This window comes from Athene noctua, chromosome Z, assembly GCF_965140245.1.
Source record: "Athene noctua chromosome Z, bAthNoc1.hap1.1, whole genome shotgun sequence".
Lineage (NCBI taxonomy): Eukaryota > Metazoa > Chordata > Aves > Strigiformes > Strigidae > Athene > Athene noctua.
The window spans coordinates 50,449,508-50,467,813 of record NC_134077.1 but is presented as its reverse complement, the minus strand read 5'-3'; the positions used below and the strand labels follow the sequence as shown (position 1 = coordinate 50,467,813).

General features: G+C 37.2%; 1 protein-coding gene across 6 annotated transcripts in view; it reads left to right on the top strand.

Annotated features, from left to right (window-relative positions):
• Positions 1–16,676, top strand: part of SPIN1 (spindlin 1) — a 66,570-nt gene extending 49,894 nt beyond the window's left edge. For all 6 annotated transcript variants that reach the window (XM_074931978.1, XM_074931973.1, XM_074931975.1 and 3 more), the window contains exons 3-6: positions 3,491–3,539; positions 8,777–9,030; positions 10,032–10,265; positions 12,953–16,676. In XM_074931978.1, the coding sequence (XP_074788079.1) occupies positions 3,491–3,539; positions 8,777–9,030; positions 10,032–10,265; positions 12,953–13,152 (737 nt within the window). In that variant the 3' untranslated portion in view covers positions 13,153–16,676. The remainder of the gene's footprint in view (positions 1–3,490; positions 3,540–8,776; positions 9,031–10,031; positions 10,266–12,952) is intronic.
• Positions 16,677–18,306: the final 1,630 nt, after the last annotated feature.

The following is an 18,306-nucleotide window of genomic DNA, read 5'->3' as shown; positions in this document are numbered from 1 at the left end:
TGTAATTCCTGAGTATTCTCCCATCACCATCTCCCTTGCCTGACCCCCACCCCTCCCTGTCTAGCACAGCCCCACAGCAAGTCTGCCTGTTGCAGTGCAGAGTTTGTAGGAGAATCCCTAGTCCTTAGTACTAAATCTTGAGCCCTCCTCCCTGGTGAGGCTAACCTAATTTGCTCCTTTTCCAAACATAGGACAACCATTCTAGGGGTATACCTTCCAGTTTAGTTAAAAATTTAGTTTGGAGATCAGTTAACTAACCCCAAAAAGATAAAAAGGCTTTTGAAAGGATGCATCTGGTGTTTGATTTTTATCACGGGTACAACAACTTTACAAAATTATGTTTTTTCCTGGGTCATGTGAATAGTCATCATGAGTGTTGTGGTTTAAACCCAGCTGGCAACAAAGTACCACACAGCCACCTGCTCACACCACCCCCCCAGAAGGGATGTGGGGAGAATTAGAAGGGTAAAAGTGAGGAAAAAAACCCCACATTTTGGGTTGAGATAAAAACAGTTTAAGAATTAAAAAGAGATTATTATGATGATAGCAGTAATTTTAAAATGGTAAGAAAAAGAGAAAAGAAGTGAGAGGAAAATAAAACCCAAGACAGACAAGCGATGCCAATGAAAACAGTTGCTTACCACCAACTGTCCATTGCCCAGCCAGTCCCCAGGCAGCAGCAGCAGCAGACCACACCACACACATCCCACATCCCCCTTTTGTTGCTGAACATGGTATCATATGGTATGGGATATTCCTTAGGTCAGCTGGGGTTAGCTGTCTCGGCTGTGTCCCATCCCAACTTCTTGTGCACCCCTAGCCTTCTTGGTGGTGTGGTGGTATGAGAAGCAGAAGAGTTCTTGACTCTGTGTAAGCACTGCTCAGCAGTAATGAAAACATCGGTGTGTTAACACTGTTTTCAGGACAAGTCCAAAACATAGTCCCATACAAGCTACTGGGAAGAAATTTAACTATCTCAGCCAAAACCAGTACAATGAGGAAGACTGGGAGAATCAGGATCAAGCCAGACATCTGGCCATTTATTATCCTCAGCATACACAGCAGCCATCACTTCAACAGTGTGTTTGATTTGACCTTAGTAAATGATCCCTACACATGGGCATTGGCTATGATCTGAGGCAGCAGTTTTCATTCTGAGAACTAACTTCGATTTTTCTGGCTGTGCACATCACCTTTTGTACATCATGTTATCTTTTGTAACTGTTTTTTCTGTTGTATTTTTCTTGCATATCTCTTCTGCTGACTTCCCCACTACTGCTCACAAGTAGGTTTCTAACAACCTGCTTTCTCCATTCCTCTCTCCAACTTATTAGAACTTTCTTTTTTTTCATATTCATCCCAGAATACCACTGGGATCAGTGCAATGTTCTTCTGTTTCCACTTAGGATTTCTCTATTCCTCTTTTTCAGATTTATCAGTTAGCTCTTTCCAGCCTTTGTTAGCACTCACAATGTTTTATGCCCTGTAAACTGTAAGAGGCCTGTCTGCAGACAGTCTTTTGAATACCCTTCCTTACTCACAGCATAAATCACCTCTTTTAGGCTCTTATTCATGACTGAAGTGCTAAATCGGAATTCCCAGTATTGTTGAATTGTTGGTACATAACATTCACCTTGGCATGTCACAGGCTGTTGTGGCCATGATGCCAGTTGGTGTCAAGAGTTCACTGCTCTCTGAGCAGGTTCTCTTACATATTGCACACAAGGAGGGTTTAATGTTTTAACACCTTTTTTTTAAAAAAAAAAAAAGTTTTTGACATTACACTGGGTGTTGGTTTAGCAAAATTTTATAACCATAAAATCACCAGTACTTAGCAGAATATAGTAATTACAGTATGCAATTGCATCTCAGTACAAATGCGATTCTGTTTGCTGGTCTCTGTAACATGCTTACCATCACAGCACTGAGTGTCCCTAGTTGCAAGGAAGGAATATATGAGTTGAAGCTGGTTCAAGCCTGTTGCTCTTCTCAAAGCTCTTCTTGTTCATTGTTTGTTTGTGTGCTCTGTTAATGCTGAGATGTATATATACTTCCCCAGTGCTGGTCTGGCTAACTCAGGAAGGTGTGTATTTGGACCCTTTTAATTAACTCAAGGATGAAAAGTTACACAGTCATTTTATTCACTTAACTGTTGTAGCTTATTGATCATCTCAACTGTTACAGCCATTTTCCTAGAGCAAAGACCATACAGGTCCCTTGGGTTGTGTCCCTTCAGCTTTCTTATTAATAGTTATGGTTAGTCACTCCTTATGTTCATCCCTGAGCTTGCATATTGGGTTTGAGTGGCAAGATTTTGGTAACAGAGTCGCTACAAGGTCGACTTTTGTGAGAAGCTGCCAGAAGTCCCCCATGTCTGACCGCCAATGCCAGTCCGCTTCAAGATGGACCCGCTTGTGGCCAAGGCTAATCCAACCAGCGATGGTGGTAGTGCCTCTGCGATAACATTTAAGAAGAGGAAAAAGTTGTTCCGCAACAGCAATTGCAGCCAGAAGAGAAGAGTGAGAATACGTGAGAGAAACAACCCTGAAGACACCAAGGTCAGTGAAGAAGAGGGGGAAGAGGTGCTCCAGGCACTGGAGCAGATCTTCCCCTGCAGCCCATGAGGAAGGCCATGGTGAGGCAGGTTGTCACCCTGCAGTCCATGGGGGTCCATGGTGAAGCAGATGCCCACATGCAGCACGCTGAAGCAGGTGGATGCCCAAAAGAGTCTGTCACCCCATGGGAAGCCTGCACGGGAATAGGCTTCTATCAGGATCTGTGGCCCCATGGAGACAGAGGACCCTGGGCTGGAGCAGGTTTACAGGCAGGACTTGTCCACACTGGGGACCCATGCTGGAGCAGTTCGTGGAAGACTGTCTCCCATAAGAGGGACCCCACACTGGAGCAGGGAAGGGTATGAGGAGTCCTTGCCTTGGGAGGAAGGAGCAGCAAAGACTACATGTGATGAACTGAACGCAACCCCCATTCCCCATGACCCTGTGTCACTGGAGGGGAGGAGATGGAGCAATTGGGAGTTAAGTTGATCTGAGAAGAAGGAAAGGACAAGGGAAGGTGTTTTTAACATGCGGCTTTATTTTCTTATTACCCTACTCTGAATTGATCAGTAATAAATTTGTTTTCCCCAAGTCGTTTTGCCTGTAATGGTAGTTGCTGAGTGACCTCTCCCTGTCTTTGTCTCAACCCATAAGCCTTCCACAAACCAGCTGAAAAAGGAGAGTGATAGAGTGGCTTTGGTGGGCACCTGGTGTCCAGCCAGGGTCAGGACACCACGGCATTATGAGCATGTAGCCTGTGACTGTCTCTGCAGAGCCTTCTGCCGTTGTAGCAGTTCATTGATTGGTCATAACATTGAAGTGTTTGGGTTGTTTACACTTTGACATTCAGAAGGAAGACTTTTGTGTAAGGTGGCTTTTTTTGCATTATATACACACTTTATTTTTCAATAATTGGAACATCATTTATATTGTAGGTCATGCAGGAGTGTCTGCAAGCATGATGAAGAAAAGAACTTCCCACAAGTAAGTTGTTAATGCTTTTACTAAAGTACAGCTCTCAGTAACTGGAAGTACTGTTCTAGAAATATATATGGTTCTACTCACTTTGTTTTTGAAAATCACATGGAATAATATTCAGTCTGTGTACAGATGTAGAGTCAGACCTCGTTCTTTCAGAAGGGCAGTAAGAAAGAATGTCCTACACAGTTTTAAATGTTTTGACCATTAATATGAAATTACACTTGAATGGAATTTTATAATTCTTTATAGAATTCAGAGAGAAAGAGTTGCAAACCAGAAATTAGGCAAGTATACTGTAGGATCTCTGTTCTCTGGCACAGAGTTCATGCGTTGTCAGCAGGCCAATAAAAATTGCAAAACATGCTTACTGATAACTCAGTCTGGAAGCAATCTTAGAAATATCTAATCTTATATTCACTACAACTGTAATTTTGAAAAGGATTTTTCACATTTCTAAAATAAAGAATGTACTGAAATATTTCTGTAAGGAGACTGCTTGCTATACGTGTGTGGAGGATACCTGCTTATCCTACACATTCATGGCACATATTTTTCCCCTTACAACATTTTTAAATAGTAGTAGCTGAACATTGGTGAGTACCTGTGTGAAATAGAGGTAGTGTTCTGGGTATAATTAGTCTTAGCGTCAAACAGCAAGATAACCTATCTGACTACATCTCTGGTGGGAGAAATCTAAGCTGGGTAAGTGTGAAACTTACTGAAATGTTACAAGTTGTATTTTAAGTGTAAAGTCATATAGTGGTGCATCAGTTGGAAGTAATTTGTTTGGTAGGTGTATTTACCATGATTAACATAGTTAATGATTGCTAACAGTTTTAACTGTTTCCCAGAGACAACACCTGATGTAAAACTACTCAAACCCCTTCTACCAGGTCATCATTATCCATTCTTGTCTATCTTCATAGAAGGCAAAGAGAAACATTTATTTGTCTAGAGGCAGGTAGAGTTGGTTAAAACTAAATTTTTCTTGTTCTCTTTCAACCGCTCAGAGAAAGGAGTGTATGATGGGAAGACTATCAGAGGTGGGTTGCCTTTTGTACTTGAGGGTGGCTAGATTTGTCTTTATTGTTGTGTTGATAATACACTTACTTAAATACCTAAATAGGCTGTAAATCTGTTAGCATAAAGGCTTTTATGGGGCATAAAAAGTTTTGATCCTAAGTGACATGGTTTTGAGGCATTTAACTCAAGCATTCAGCTTAGTTTTATGTTAATTTAGCCTAGCTTATTAATTATTTAGTAAAGGCTTTTTTATACCAAATCAAGATGATTTCTCATGTGATGCTCACTGACTTGTGTGAGAACGAGGCCAAGTAGTAGAGAAGTATTCATATTTGTAGTTTACTATAAATGAGTATAATGAGAATGATCATGTAATAACATATGCTTATATTACTCTGAGCCCTAACGGTAGACCATGAGCATTTAGAGAAAAAGAGGAACAACACTGCTGGCACTCGAAGGCCATCAAGGAGATTTTAAACTAGCTTCAGAAGGGTTTGTGGCAGAGGAGGAAGCCAAGAGGATGGAACAGGGCATGACTCAGTAATTGAGTGGTAGAATGAGCAGCGTGGATAGGTCCTTACTGAATGGTAGTTATCTCTTGAGCCTTTTGGAAATGGTTCCTGAGGTTATAGGGCAGTTCTTCCAAGTGCTCTGTCAGTGGGTAGTGGGGATCTCTGCCAATACGAAGCTGACCTCACTGGCATCAGATCAATCAGTAATCTTCCATATCTCATTCTTTCTACCCTTGGTGAATAAGGAGAGTACAGTAAATAGTGTAAAACAATCGTTTCTTCGTAGGCTCTTCAGATTTCTTGTAGTTGACAATTCAAGGACTTTGAGGTGCAGGTTATATGTGTAATATAACTATATGTGAGCTTAAACATTTTGAAATTCTGATCCCACTTTAAGATAACTTGTAATCTTAGTTCCTGCAGCATCTGAAGATGAAATTCGCAACTGAATTATGACTTTTGAAGGGAGTACAGAAAGTACTTTAAAACTTTTGTCTCAACTAACATGCCTCATAGTCTGAATATTGTGAAAAGTAGTTAATAACAATTCTCTCATCACCATTCTGCTATTAATGACAATCTGCAATAAGTTTTTGATCCTGCTTTTAATAACTTTTCTGCTTAGCACTGTGAAAGACTTGAAATTGTACTGACCATTGCGGCTGTATTGCATTTATATTATTTTATAGTTTTCTTCCTGTTTTTTCAGTCTGTCTTCTTTCCACATCTGAGGGGTATGGTTTTCTTTCCTCCTTCTGTTTTTTTTTCCTTAGTTCTACCCTGTGGTGTTTTTCTGAAATTATATGATCGGAAAGGGGGGGGGGGGGGGGAACACAACCAAACCTAAATGGATAATTACTTGATAGGTTATTGCAAATTGCCATTCTTGTTTTTATAAGTACAACATTGAAGTAATGGTTCATTTTTCTGCTACTAGTCCTGTGCAATTCTGCACTACATTGGTTCCCCTGGTAGCAGCTGCCAAATAAAAGTTTGTGTGAGGACCATAAAAATACAGCTTTAAAATCTGGGAAGACTTTTGTCTGTGTAGTCTTTAGATAGTTTCTAAAGTAACTGGTTCTGATAATGAAACCTTTTCACATAGCTAGGTTTTACTTTCCAGCTTAGTGCCTTCACGATAAGGAAGAGCATCTGAAACTTTTGGGGATTAAAGGGCCATTTACAACAAAGATGTGTCTGATGCGTCGAGCTATTTTCAGGACTTGCTATTTTCTGATTTTCCTGGCTCCGTGTTTTATGTGTCTAGAAAAATTGTTATCTATTCTTCAAGAGCAAATCTTTGTGGAATTCTAAAGATAGTTCTAATGAAACAGAAGGTAAAAATTGTGTTGGATCTTCTGGCTATAGCATCGTAGAAAGTTATGTACATTTGTATTACTTAGTATGAAATAACACACTGTTGAGGAGAGGAGAGGTTTAGTTATCTTGCATGGAAGTATATTCATAGCTATTATTTATTGATAGTTAGAAACCTATTCTTACTTTCTTACCACATGTTCAGATGCAAGAAGTAGTATGTTTTCTCTGATAATTTACTAGTTTGAAAATCTTGTTTCTTACAGTATGAACCACTGCAAATGAAAGTGAATGGCTGTTCAGTAGTACAGCCTTTAAACAAAAATTTGAACTGCAAGTACACCTGGTGGGTACTTGTAATTAAATTTGTAATGCTTTTTGCTCTCTGAGGCATTTTAAAGGTAGTTACCAGTTTGAACTTAGTTATGCAGACTTTTTCCATCATTTTTAAACATGAGTTCAAAGCTTTTCACTTAATTGTTCCAGTTTAAACATTGAAGTGAATTATGCTTTATAGGCAGAAAGTAAAAATGACTGTGAGGTTGAACATGAATAATATGATTTTTACCTTTTTCAACAATTAGATGATTAGCAGCATAGGCAAACTGCTTAAAACTGGCATTGTTTTATCTGTTTTAACTTTTTATCTTCAGTTGGTTTAATTCTGCTTTAGAATTAAACTATGATTCATTAAACTAAATAAATGAATTCCATGCAGAACAAACTCATTGCGCTGAGAATCAGATCTCTGACCTCATTTTGTAACAGTAAATTATTACTGAGGCTATTACAATTAAAGTGTATATATATATTTGAGCAAGAATTAGAATTTGAAAATGTGTTCTAGTTTCTGCATAAAATTAGAACCAGCTTTGTGGGAGAGTGTTTCTTAACTGGAGGAGGTTGGAGTTCCTATTATAATCTGTGCTTTCTAAGTTAGGAATACCAAAACCACATTTTGATCTTGCTGAAAAGCTCAAATGGTAACAAAAGTGAAATCTGACAAAACCTCCTGCTAAAATCTTCGTGGTGAATGAAAGTCCGGAGGTGGGACAAGCTGCTGAAGGAATTGTACATCTTGTTTTTAATAGTTATGATTACATCCTCAGAATTAAGCATTACAGTGTCATGTAGTGAGCGCAGTATTCGGAAAGACTGCTTCCAGGATTTCCGTGGTATGCTTGTTACTTACCTTTTTTGGATCATACAGGAACTACTCTGAGAGCATTCATTGTTCCTGGAGACATTTCTCTTTGGTCACTGTCTCTTTATCTAAAGAAGAGTGTTGTTTTCTGCAACTGATACTCTCTTCTGGATGTTGCTTTTAAGCATGCTAGTGGTGTGCATATTTTACTGCCATTTCAGTGAAGCATGCTATAAGTAGTAACCCAAAAATTTATTTCACAACTAGTTGACATCCATGAGGATTTCAGTCAGGCAAACCTCCAAATATAGGACTAAACACGTACATTGTAACATGCTAAAATAGTCACAATATTAATTTCTTAGCACCAATATATGGCTATAATGTTCCTTAGTTTCTTCCATTTGTATTCAAAATTGTCGATTCGCATTTTTAATAACCAGGTAGAACAAAACTTGCATAATGCTTTCAGTGATTTGAAACTGTCAAATAGATTACATGACTGTTGATCGGAACAACAACTGTTACTCACCAGAGGGAATTTCCATGCAACTTTCATGAAAATATAGGAAGGACAAAAAAGTATATTTAATCTATTTTCCACTTATTGTCCATTCCACCTGCAGAGTATCCCTTCTTGCCATTAAAATTACATACCATTTTTCTTTTGCTGTACTAAAAAGGAATGCTAGAGAAGTGTTGTTGAAAATGCTTGGAGTCAAAAATGCTCGTAAATTGAGAAGAAAGCTAAATTTCCATCAGGTGAAAACACAAGTTAGGGAAAACAAACACCTTGGAAGAGTTTTAATCAGCCACTGGTAATGTTTCCACTGAATACTTTCTCTTGGGACAGGAGTTGTGTTTACTGTTCTGCAGAGAGCAACAAGGAAGTAAAGTTATAATACTGCCAGGTAACCTTGTGCTTAGAGACATGATCAGGTGAGTTTTGCTTTTAATATTCAGTGTAGTAAGGGCTAAAATAGTTCTTTTGGCTTAAGCAAACCAGTTTTAGAAACACTTACTTGGAAACCGATCTTATAAAGAACATCAAAAATGTGTCACTACTTCTCAGTGTTTTTTTCTTTTTTCCAATACAGTGTAATATGCTTTATACCCTAATTTAACTAAGGTGCACTAAGCTATGAAATATATTGCCATCTTAAAGCATACAGCTCTTGTCTGGTGTAGAATTTGGAATATGTATGTACCTGTTTAATATTAATGTTTGTATCCGTGTACAGAAAGCATAGAAACAATGTGGGACCAAGCAAACCTATTTCTCAGCCACGAAGAAATATTGTTGGCTGCAGAATACAGCATGGATGGAAAGAAGGGAGTGGACCTGTAACACAGTGGAAGGGCACAGTTCTTGATCAAGTTCCTGTAAACCCCTCTCTCTATCTTATAAAGTATGATGGATTTGACTGTGTGTATGGACTAGAACTGCACAAAGATGAAAGAGTTTCAGCACTTGAAGTTCTTCCAGACAGAGTTGGTAAGTGTTTGGGGTTTTTTTTTTCTCATAAATTCACATACATATAAGCTGACGTACTATTAAATGTTCTCCACTCATCTCTCCAGACTTCCTCTAAGATAACATCTGACCACTTCAATGTTAATAGTCAATTTCATTTTTGTCACACGGCAGGTAATCTAAATGCTCTTAAATTTTCTTGATTCCACAAACATTTGATGATACCAGTCAGTGCAGTGCTGTCTTCTGTCTTTAAACAGTGTGCAGTACATTCTGCAGTTTTTTAGAGTCTTATCCTTAAGAACCATATGTAAACTCTGATATTTCTGTTAAAATTTAAGCTCTAAGCCATATTGGCTGTGTTGTCTGCTGTTTGTGTCTGACAGTAATAATGTTACATTTTTCCTCATATACTTCCCCTAAAGTACTCTTAATAATGGGGAGAAAAGGCACTTTCTAAGTGAAAGATCTTCATGAGTAACAAGGCTTTTTTGATTTTCAGAATTAGCTCTGAATTGTTAAACTGCAGGTTTTTTCAAACTGCAGAGTTCAGTATTTACTCAGGTAATTAGTGCTTTGGAAACAGAATAAGCTGTGGCTTCTGATTGCAAAGCAATTGATAACAGTTTCTAGAGTGGTGTTAGGGGGAACCAAACCCCAGAGTTTCATTAATAACTATATAGAATTGATCTATAATTGGCCTCTTGTCCTTTTCTCCCCTGCCTGCCTCTTCCCATTCAGTTTCTACTTAGAATAGAAAGAGTCTTCACTGTTGTGGCCTCAATGGATCTCCCTTTACCTTGCATTATGACTAATCATAGGCAGTACGATGATGTATTGTTATTTTAACAACACTCTGAAGTTATGCAGTTCTTCAGTATTAAACTCTCTGGAATGGACAGTGTTTTGTATATTAACTGACTAACTTCCAATCACTTGTTTATGAATAAGGGTAAAGACTATTTTTCACAAAGATATGTATATGTGCTTTTGAATGAATTTATGAAATGCTGTCATTTCAGCTTCATCTCGAATTAGTGATGCCCACCTGGCAGACACAATGATTGGAAAAGCTGTGGAACATATGTTTGAAACAGAGGATGGCTCAAAAGATGAATGGAGGGGGATGGTTTTGGCTCGAGCTCCTATTATGAACACATGGTTTTATATTACCTATGAGAAAGATCCCGTCTTGTACATGTACCAACTCTTAGATGATTATAAAGAAGGTGACCTTCGCATTATGCCTGATTCAAGTAAGGCCAGTTACTGTTTTCTTCTGGAAAGTGGTAGCTTTATTATTTATTATTATTAATGTTTGGCTGTGTTTTATTTATGGACCAGAGAGCTGACAAAGATCGTTGTTACTCCCTTTAATCTTACTTTTTTTAACTATTATAACTAACAGAGGTGGTTATAGCACAACAAAGAGCATCCGTGTTAACTGCTGAAATATTTTGTCAGCAGTCACGTATGCAGGGAAGGCATTTTCCATAATCCTAATTCTGCTGAAAATATGTACATACTACTGTGGAAGAAAGAGCGTATGCTTAGATTTCTTAATGGAAACTGACAAACCAGAAGTTTTCCACTGTTTTTTTTCTTATAGAAGTATCACATCTCATTGAGATGGCTCTTTATTTGTGTTTCTGAATCAGTTGTTGTGGGAGTAATATTTATGGACCAACTAATATACTCAGTTTAATTTCATTGGGATAGGTGTCTTCAGTATGAAAACTTTTGAGTAACTTCTTGGGGGAAAGATACTAATTTGAAAATTCATTTTCTCTCACATGTTGCAACACACTAACTAGCAAGAAAAGTATTTCAGCAGACTAGAAGGGATATTTTTTTTCTTACTTCTTGAAGTGAAAGTCATCAGGACTTTCATATTAGTTCAAATGATTTGGATAGCCAGTACAAAAAAAGAAGGGGGGAAAAAAGCTTGTGAAGTACTTTGGTTTTGTTTCTCCCATGTACCTAAAACACACTTCTCTGAAAGAGGCAATCTGGGGTTTAAAGAAAATTAATAATTGGATAACAGTAGTGGTTGGCTACATAGTGCTTTACATGAGTTATAATTAATTTGTTGAGTTTGAGACTGTCTTCCTTCAGATCTAGTGCTGATAAGTCTGATGGCTAAATAAACATGTTATTTGCATAATGTCTGTAGTCGCCATCTGTGTTTAAATATTTTTTTCTCCCACTCCAACAAAAAAGCAACATGTCTGCTGCATTTAAAGAGTGAGCCACAAATATTAATCGAAAAAAGTGACCTTCCTCTTCCTACAGAAATAAAGCAAGCTCTTTCAAATTTGGACCTTCAAATAATTTGTTCTTTGTCTTAACTATTAAAAAGAACTTGGAATGTATTGTAAGTCTGCTTTGCTTTCTTCAACCTTCAGGCATGGGGGTAGGGGAAGACCTTATGCTTTCTCTCCATTTAGGAACTAATTTGATTTTAGTGCACTTTTTCCACTGTGCTCACCACAAGACAACTGACTGCTTACCTGTTCCCAAAACATTTCTCAGTATTTGCTAATGTGTCTGAATCTGAACGCTTTCCAGTTCTTTTGAATTGTGTCCTTAAGTCCGTGATTGGATGTTAAGAGTTGTACTTTTCAAATCGGATTTTAAAATACCTGAAGTATGTCTGTAAATCTGGGGGAAGTAAAATTTTCAGGGAACTCGCTGTTCTCAAAGGCAGGCTTTGCATATGTGAGGAGGCCAAAATTTGGATAATTTCTTTTAAGGTTTTTTTGGTCAGGGGAAAATGTATTGCTGGACCTGATACTAAAACTTTGTCAACACTTACTAATTCCTTCCAAATGAAAATGTAAGAGTTTAACTTGCAACTTTGCCAAGGAAGACTCATCACATAAAACTGATATTAAGAGGATAATAACTGTGTATGACAGTGTGTTTATAGAGGAACTGAAACAAAAACTGAAAGAGCAATTTCATAAGTTTGTGGAATCTTAAGTACACGCCAATCTATTTATTCCCTGCTGGGGTTTTTTTGATTGTTTGGGAATTCTTTTACAACTCAGAACTGAAAAGAAAATGAGTGAAATCTGTAAAGGATTCTTAATGCAAACTTGGAACAAAGACCTTAATTAAAAGCTTAGGATTTCCAGAATAAAAGCCACATCAGGTGTGACCATTAAAAAAGTTCCTCACTGGAATACAAAACACAAGTTTATCTAAACTAGTCCAAAAAAAAGACAAGCTGAGAAAGTGTGATTGGCTTCTCATTTTCCAGTACAAGTGCTTTTTAACTTTTATCATATTTTTTCTGTGATTGGCTTATAACCAACCCCTTGGCAGCTAGCATGTTACAAATCACAACTTTTTGTATCCAAAGTTAGCATAGGCATCATCTAAAATGTATTTCTTGCTAGGTATTGTTAGACAGGAAAATAATATGGTTAGCCTTTACCAACAGCATTATTCCAATATGGAGTCAAAAGCCCCTTTTAATAAGGAGTTTACATTTACCAACAGTTCAGAAGAGGTGTTTTTGTTGCAGTGGCATGCATGCCCTGAAACTCTGAATAATGTGTGTAGAGTTTCGTTTGGCTGCCTTTCTGCTAAGGACACCCAGTGCCTTTTTCTGCTGGTGGCTTAGATTCAATTATCCGCAGACATTTTCTATAATTTATGCATAAACCTTCATGTCAAAAGATTTACTTCTCTTACGAATCAAAGTGCTATTTTCATCATAATAAAACTGAAAGACAGTATTACTTGAAAATTTTTCTGCAGTTGTACTTTCTAGAAGCATGGCAATCATTAGGTGCTTGTCTGAACAAAACTAACTTTCTACATACTCTGTATTTAAAACTTCTGATTGTTTCATATGAGTTTTAAAGAAAGACTCTGCAGTTGTCTTCCATATTGGAAAAATTCCATTAATGTCTACTTAAATACACTTGTGTTACAGATGATTCACCTCCTGCAGAACGGGAACCAGGTGAAGTTGTGGACAGCCTGGTAGGCAAACAAGTGGAATATGCCAAAGAAGATGGCTCAAAAAGGACTGGCATGGTCATTCATCAAGTTGAAGCCAAACCATCTGTCTATTTCATCAAGTTTGATGATGATTTCCATATTTATGTCTACGATTTGGTGAAGACATCCTAGACGTCATCATGAACTTTTGCCAAATTTGTGGAACTATTAAATGTAAAATTTGTAGACACAAAGACTTGACTGCTTTCCAGTTTAATGAAAGCTTAAATGTCCCTGCGAACCCACAATCTCTGCCAGCAAAACTGTTTTGTTCTGAATAACACAAACAAACATGACACATTTTGTGTAAGAGAACTCCTTTTCTTGAAGGAAGTCAATATATTTGGGCAGGAGGGAGTTAAAAGCAAAGAACAGCTGCAAATTCAAGCTGTGTGAAGTTGATCTAGTGTTGTAATCATTAATCTAAATTTTTTCATAGATTTTAACTTTTTCTTCAACCTTGCACTCACTTGTTCAACTGCCACATGCAAGTGTAGTTTGATATTTTGATATGCCTTCTTTTGTAACATTAAATTTAATTTCTTGGCTACTGGCAGTCCTTGTTTTCAGGGTTGGGACAGAGGTGACTTTTCTGAAAGGTTTAAACAGTTTGTGCAGCATTGAGGAGTGCCTAACCCAAGTAACACCAACCTACTGTGTTTCTACAATTTATTTCAAATTTAGCTTTTTAAGAACTTGCAGAATGTGGAAATACTTGTGCATTTTTGTTAGTCACAGGGCAGTAGGATATCAAGTGTTTGACTTATGCACCTTTCAGTGAAAAGGCTTTAAACTATAAAAATATATTTAATCTGTATAGCCAGTTAATTAGAAAATGCAGGTTAATGGCCCATATTTACAAGTTGTAGGAACCAGTAAAATACATGCAACAAGGCTGCCTTCAATCCTAAATGTTGTAATTCTTTCTTTGTTATACACACTTCTCAGCAAAACCCAAGTGCTTGGTGCCACAACTTTAACAGTATATATGCTATTTCAGAAGATTTTAGACTACGCATTGGCAATCAGTAGTCTCTCATTTAATATCAAAACCTAGCAACCTGAATGTGTGTGGACTTAGAAGCCTAACAGTAGTTAATATTTTACATGGTAAATACAATCTCATGGCAGGGGGGTGGGTGGGGGTGTTCTTTTACACTGAATACTTACTTTAGAGGAGAAGAGTTTGTTGCCTTCTGCTCAGTCTGTTGCATTCCTTTGTTTGGTTTGTTTTGTCTTTAATCATTTTGGTTCAAGAAGGCATTTTCCCAATTTATTATTTTTCTGGCTTTTCCACATAAGGAGTGTCCGGACAAATCTACAGCTTAAACCTGTTGTTGCCTTTTGTGATGTACATTGTACTTGCTTTGAGGTATGCTGTTAACATGGATTTCATTCTATGAACACTAGAGTTCTGCATGCCAGTGGTGTACTATCTAATGGAAGCTATAGGCAGTCTCAGTGGTTCAGTCATCTGCATTACATTGTGGATGTAAATAGCAGCCCACAACAGCAAAATCCTTTCACAGTTTTAACCTTGCAGGATAGTTGTAAATGAAAACTAGGGGTTTTTAAGTGTGGAAGCTTTTAAAAGTATCAGAATTGCAACAACAATCAGCACAGCAACAAAATTGTCATGTTACACTAAAGCAGAGCTCTTCAAGTTTCAAAGAACTGTTTCATATAAATACAGTATGTGAAGAGAGTCAACACTGTTGATGGAAGGGACAAATACTCTGATATCAAACTGTATGCTATTAGTGGAAGGATGCAGGAGAGGTGCTGTTAATCAGAGATCAGAGGTCCGGATTGACCTCTATTGTGGGTATTCTTGATATTGAAGACTCAGTGGTTTAAGCCCCTTTCTGTCCATTTTTTTGCCTGATTTCATATTTTAGCCTTAAGGCTTGTGCCTCATGCTGTTGAATGGTAATAACTACTCTCCATATGAATATGATACCTTAATTCTTTGTCCATTGCTACTATATTGCATTATGTCCAGTATTTCATCATGGGCAACCAAAGGCAGGCTATTGTCTTTCAGTGAATAGCTTCTCAATGCAGTCCTTAAGCACTAAGTACCTGAGTCGTAAATGTTCCTTGTGTTTTGAACAAAGTGAGCAGATTTGCAACACAGTGTTTTCATCCTGCAGATCTGTTATGTGTTTTCTATTGACTCTTAAGAGTCCTGCATGTAAATCTCAAAGCTTGAGCCTGGCTCCATGAGCCCAAGTTGATATTTGTGGCACAAGAATGAGTGAGTGTATTGATTATACACAAGATACATGAATAATCTAGTACACTGAACTTTGGGCTATATATGTGAGGAATACAAGGTTTGTTTTGAAATATCTGAGGTTTAGGTCTACTGGAACATTTTTAGCATTAGGCTTGCATTTGTGGGTTTTCTGCAAGCCTCTTGAATACACCATGTATTCTGCCAATTAGAGTATAATCTATAAACTGTAAATTTCATGGTTGTTTTTAGATGTCCCCGTTGTCTGTTGTGTGGGTATTTCTTTTCATCTTTTTTTCCTTTTTTTTTCTTTTTTTTTTTGATAGCTTAAACCACCTTTTTGAGGCTTGAGACTAATTCCACTCCCTGCCCATCTGCTTTGGGCTTTGTTTTAGGCTCATGTTTCAGATCTGCATGCAGTGCTTGCGTTACCCTGGTAACTAAATGTTGGTTCCTTGTTCTAGGGGTTCAACATTACTTTCCAAAATCACATAGAACTTGTGATGGCACAAGCCATGGATCTTTGTATAAAAGTTATTTGCCTTTCACATTTACCTGCTCTAGTATTGTTGTATATTGTGTGTGTGCGTGTGTGACGTCAGGCTGCCATGTAAAACTTTTTAAAATTAAAAAAAACAAACCTTAAATGCAGACCATCCTTTTTTGCATGCTTAGAAGGTTAGAACATTCAATGTAACAAACTAAAGTTGCATGTTAAAATGTTTAGGTTTTTGTTTCGTTCTGTTTTTATTTTGTGTTCAGTTTTTTGTGAATTTGCTTATTGTGCTGTTTTAATGGTTGTTAGTAGGATTAAATGCACCGGTGAGACGAGCATAGTGCCAACAGAAGGTAATTTTCCAGTTGTATGTGTCATACAGCATTTGAAGGGACCATGTATTCTGTTAAAGAAAAAATAAAACTGCAGTTATTAGCAAAACACTACATTTTTCTTCTTTCTTTCAAGTGCCAAACCCTAAACTATGTTGGACTAGATTATCGGGAGGACCTTTTTTATTGCAACAGGTAGCAGCCTTCTTTAAATTAATTAATTAAAAATGGAGCTTTATCTTCAGATAGAATTGACTGGTTGCTTCAGGGAGAAGAATTACAGTAAAAACAGTTTCTGGTTCCTTGAAAATGCTGTGCTTTTTGTATTTTACATCATTAGTGCAATTTGGATGGTTCTTGGTATGTGTATAGTTCAAAGGTCTTCGTGTTCACATTTTAAAATTAGGTAATGACTTCATCTTTAGAGCTTGGTTTCATTATTTTTATTTTATTTTGAACAATGTAGACAGTTCCCTGTTCTCTGCATTTAGAAGTATAAACACTTTAAATCTGTTACTTAATTCTGTAAGTAATTTTTATAACTATGATGTAACTCTATCCTTAAAACATTTAAAATAAACCCTTTATGTGCAACTTATGCCTGCAAATTTTGTTCTCATGAGCAAAATGTAGTGATGTGATTTCAGATGGTGAAGCAGCAGTTTGAATTTTCAGTTTTCTAATTAAAAATGATTTATTATTTTAATGCTGATCAATATATGCTGGTATAATACTTGCCCTATGAAATAAGTGTGCTTGCAAGGCCAAATATTTATTTTTTTCCAAGTAAGTATAAATGCTGATATGATGAAACTTGGCTAAGGTAAAGCATACTGCTTAAATTATATTTTACCAGAGAAAAACTCCACTCCAGGGGTTAATGTGAGTCTGTGAAGGAGTCTCTGTTACCAGAGCACACAAAATATTTCAGCAGTGGGGAACAGCAGAAGCATTTGGCAGTGTTTAGGTGATGCATTTGTATGCTTTGAATTAATAAAATTCAAAATTCAATTAAGCACATTTTACTGATAATAAAAAAGCAAAGTTGATCCAAATTACAGTGATGAGCAGAGAAGATAACACCACCATGCTGCAGATTTTTTTAAGTCTTGTAAATTGTAATGACTAATGCATGAAGACTTACTTTGTGTTGTTGAATTACTAAGGCAGACTTCCAATATGGAATAGATTTTCTTTATTTCTACCTCTTTTCTGACAGTAAATGGGTAAGTTATAGGGATACACCAAAATGGATTTTTTGGCACCAAGCTCATTAGATGTATACTTAAGATCTTGGAGCATGCCAGCATGCAGTTGGGTTGAATACCCAAGCCTCTTCTGTTGCCTTAGTTCAGTGTCCTGTTTGCTGTATCCTCTTGCCTGAGAGACTGGCCCCAGAGAAGATTTATATTGTGTACATCTGCTGATGAGGGAGAGTCTAAGGCTTTGCCTTTGCAAGAGTTTCCCATACAAAAAGCAGACGTTAATCCATGTGAGCTGGCTACATTAAATTATAGTTAAAAATAGATACACCAACATTTTATGACTAATGCCTGAACCTGTTCTGTATTACAGGTGATAAACCAGCCTCAGTTTTGTAGCATCTCTTTGTTGAGGAAGGGGCCTTATAAACGAAGATATTTTTGCTCTCTGTTACTGCAGTAATGGAACTGCCCCTGAAAGCTGGTTACTTAAGAGCTCATTTACAAGCAGCTCAAATGTCAGTGCTTTGAAGGCAGTAATGCCTCACAGATTCAGGAGGGCAGGTTTAGGATTCCTACCCAGAGCTACAGCTTTAATACTACTGTACTCTTTTCACATCTATCAGGTTCCTCCTTGGGCCTATGAAGAGGTTATATTTTCAGAAAAAAAAATAGCTTCTCCCCGCTCGGTGAGTTACTTATTTTGAAATTAACAATTTTTTTAATATTCATACTGTAAGCAGTTAAGCCACTGATGGTTTCAGTGGGCTCCATTGGTTTTCTGAACAGGTAAGCTTTAATAAGGATATTTTTGAGGACATCGGGCTGCTGCAATTTAAGATCATTAAGGTCTAGAAGGAGAAGTAAGAATAGGTCAAGGAAACAAAAGGTATCTTTCTTCATCCTCAAGCACAATACAAAAAGATTGTCACTTTATTTTTTTTATGCTTAGAAGAATTTTTTTTCAATCTAACTAGTTTCTTTTTCAGTAAGTTCCTGCCTTGATGTGTTACATCACTT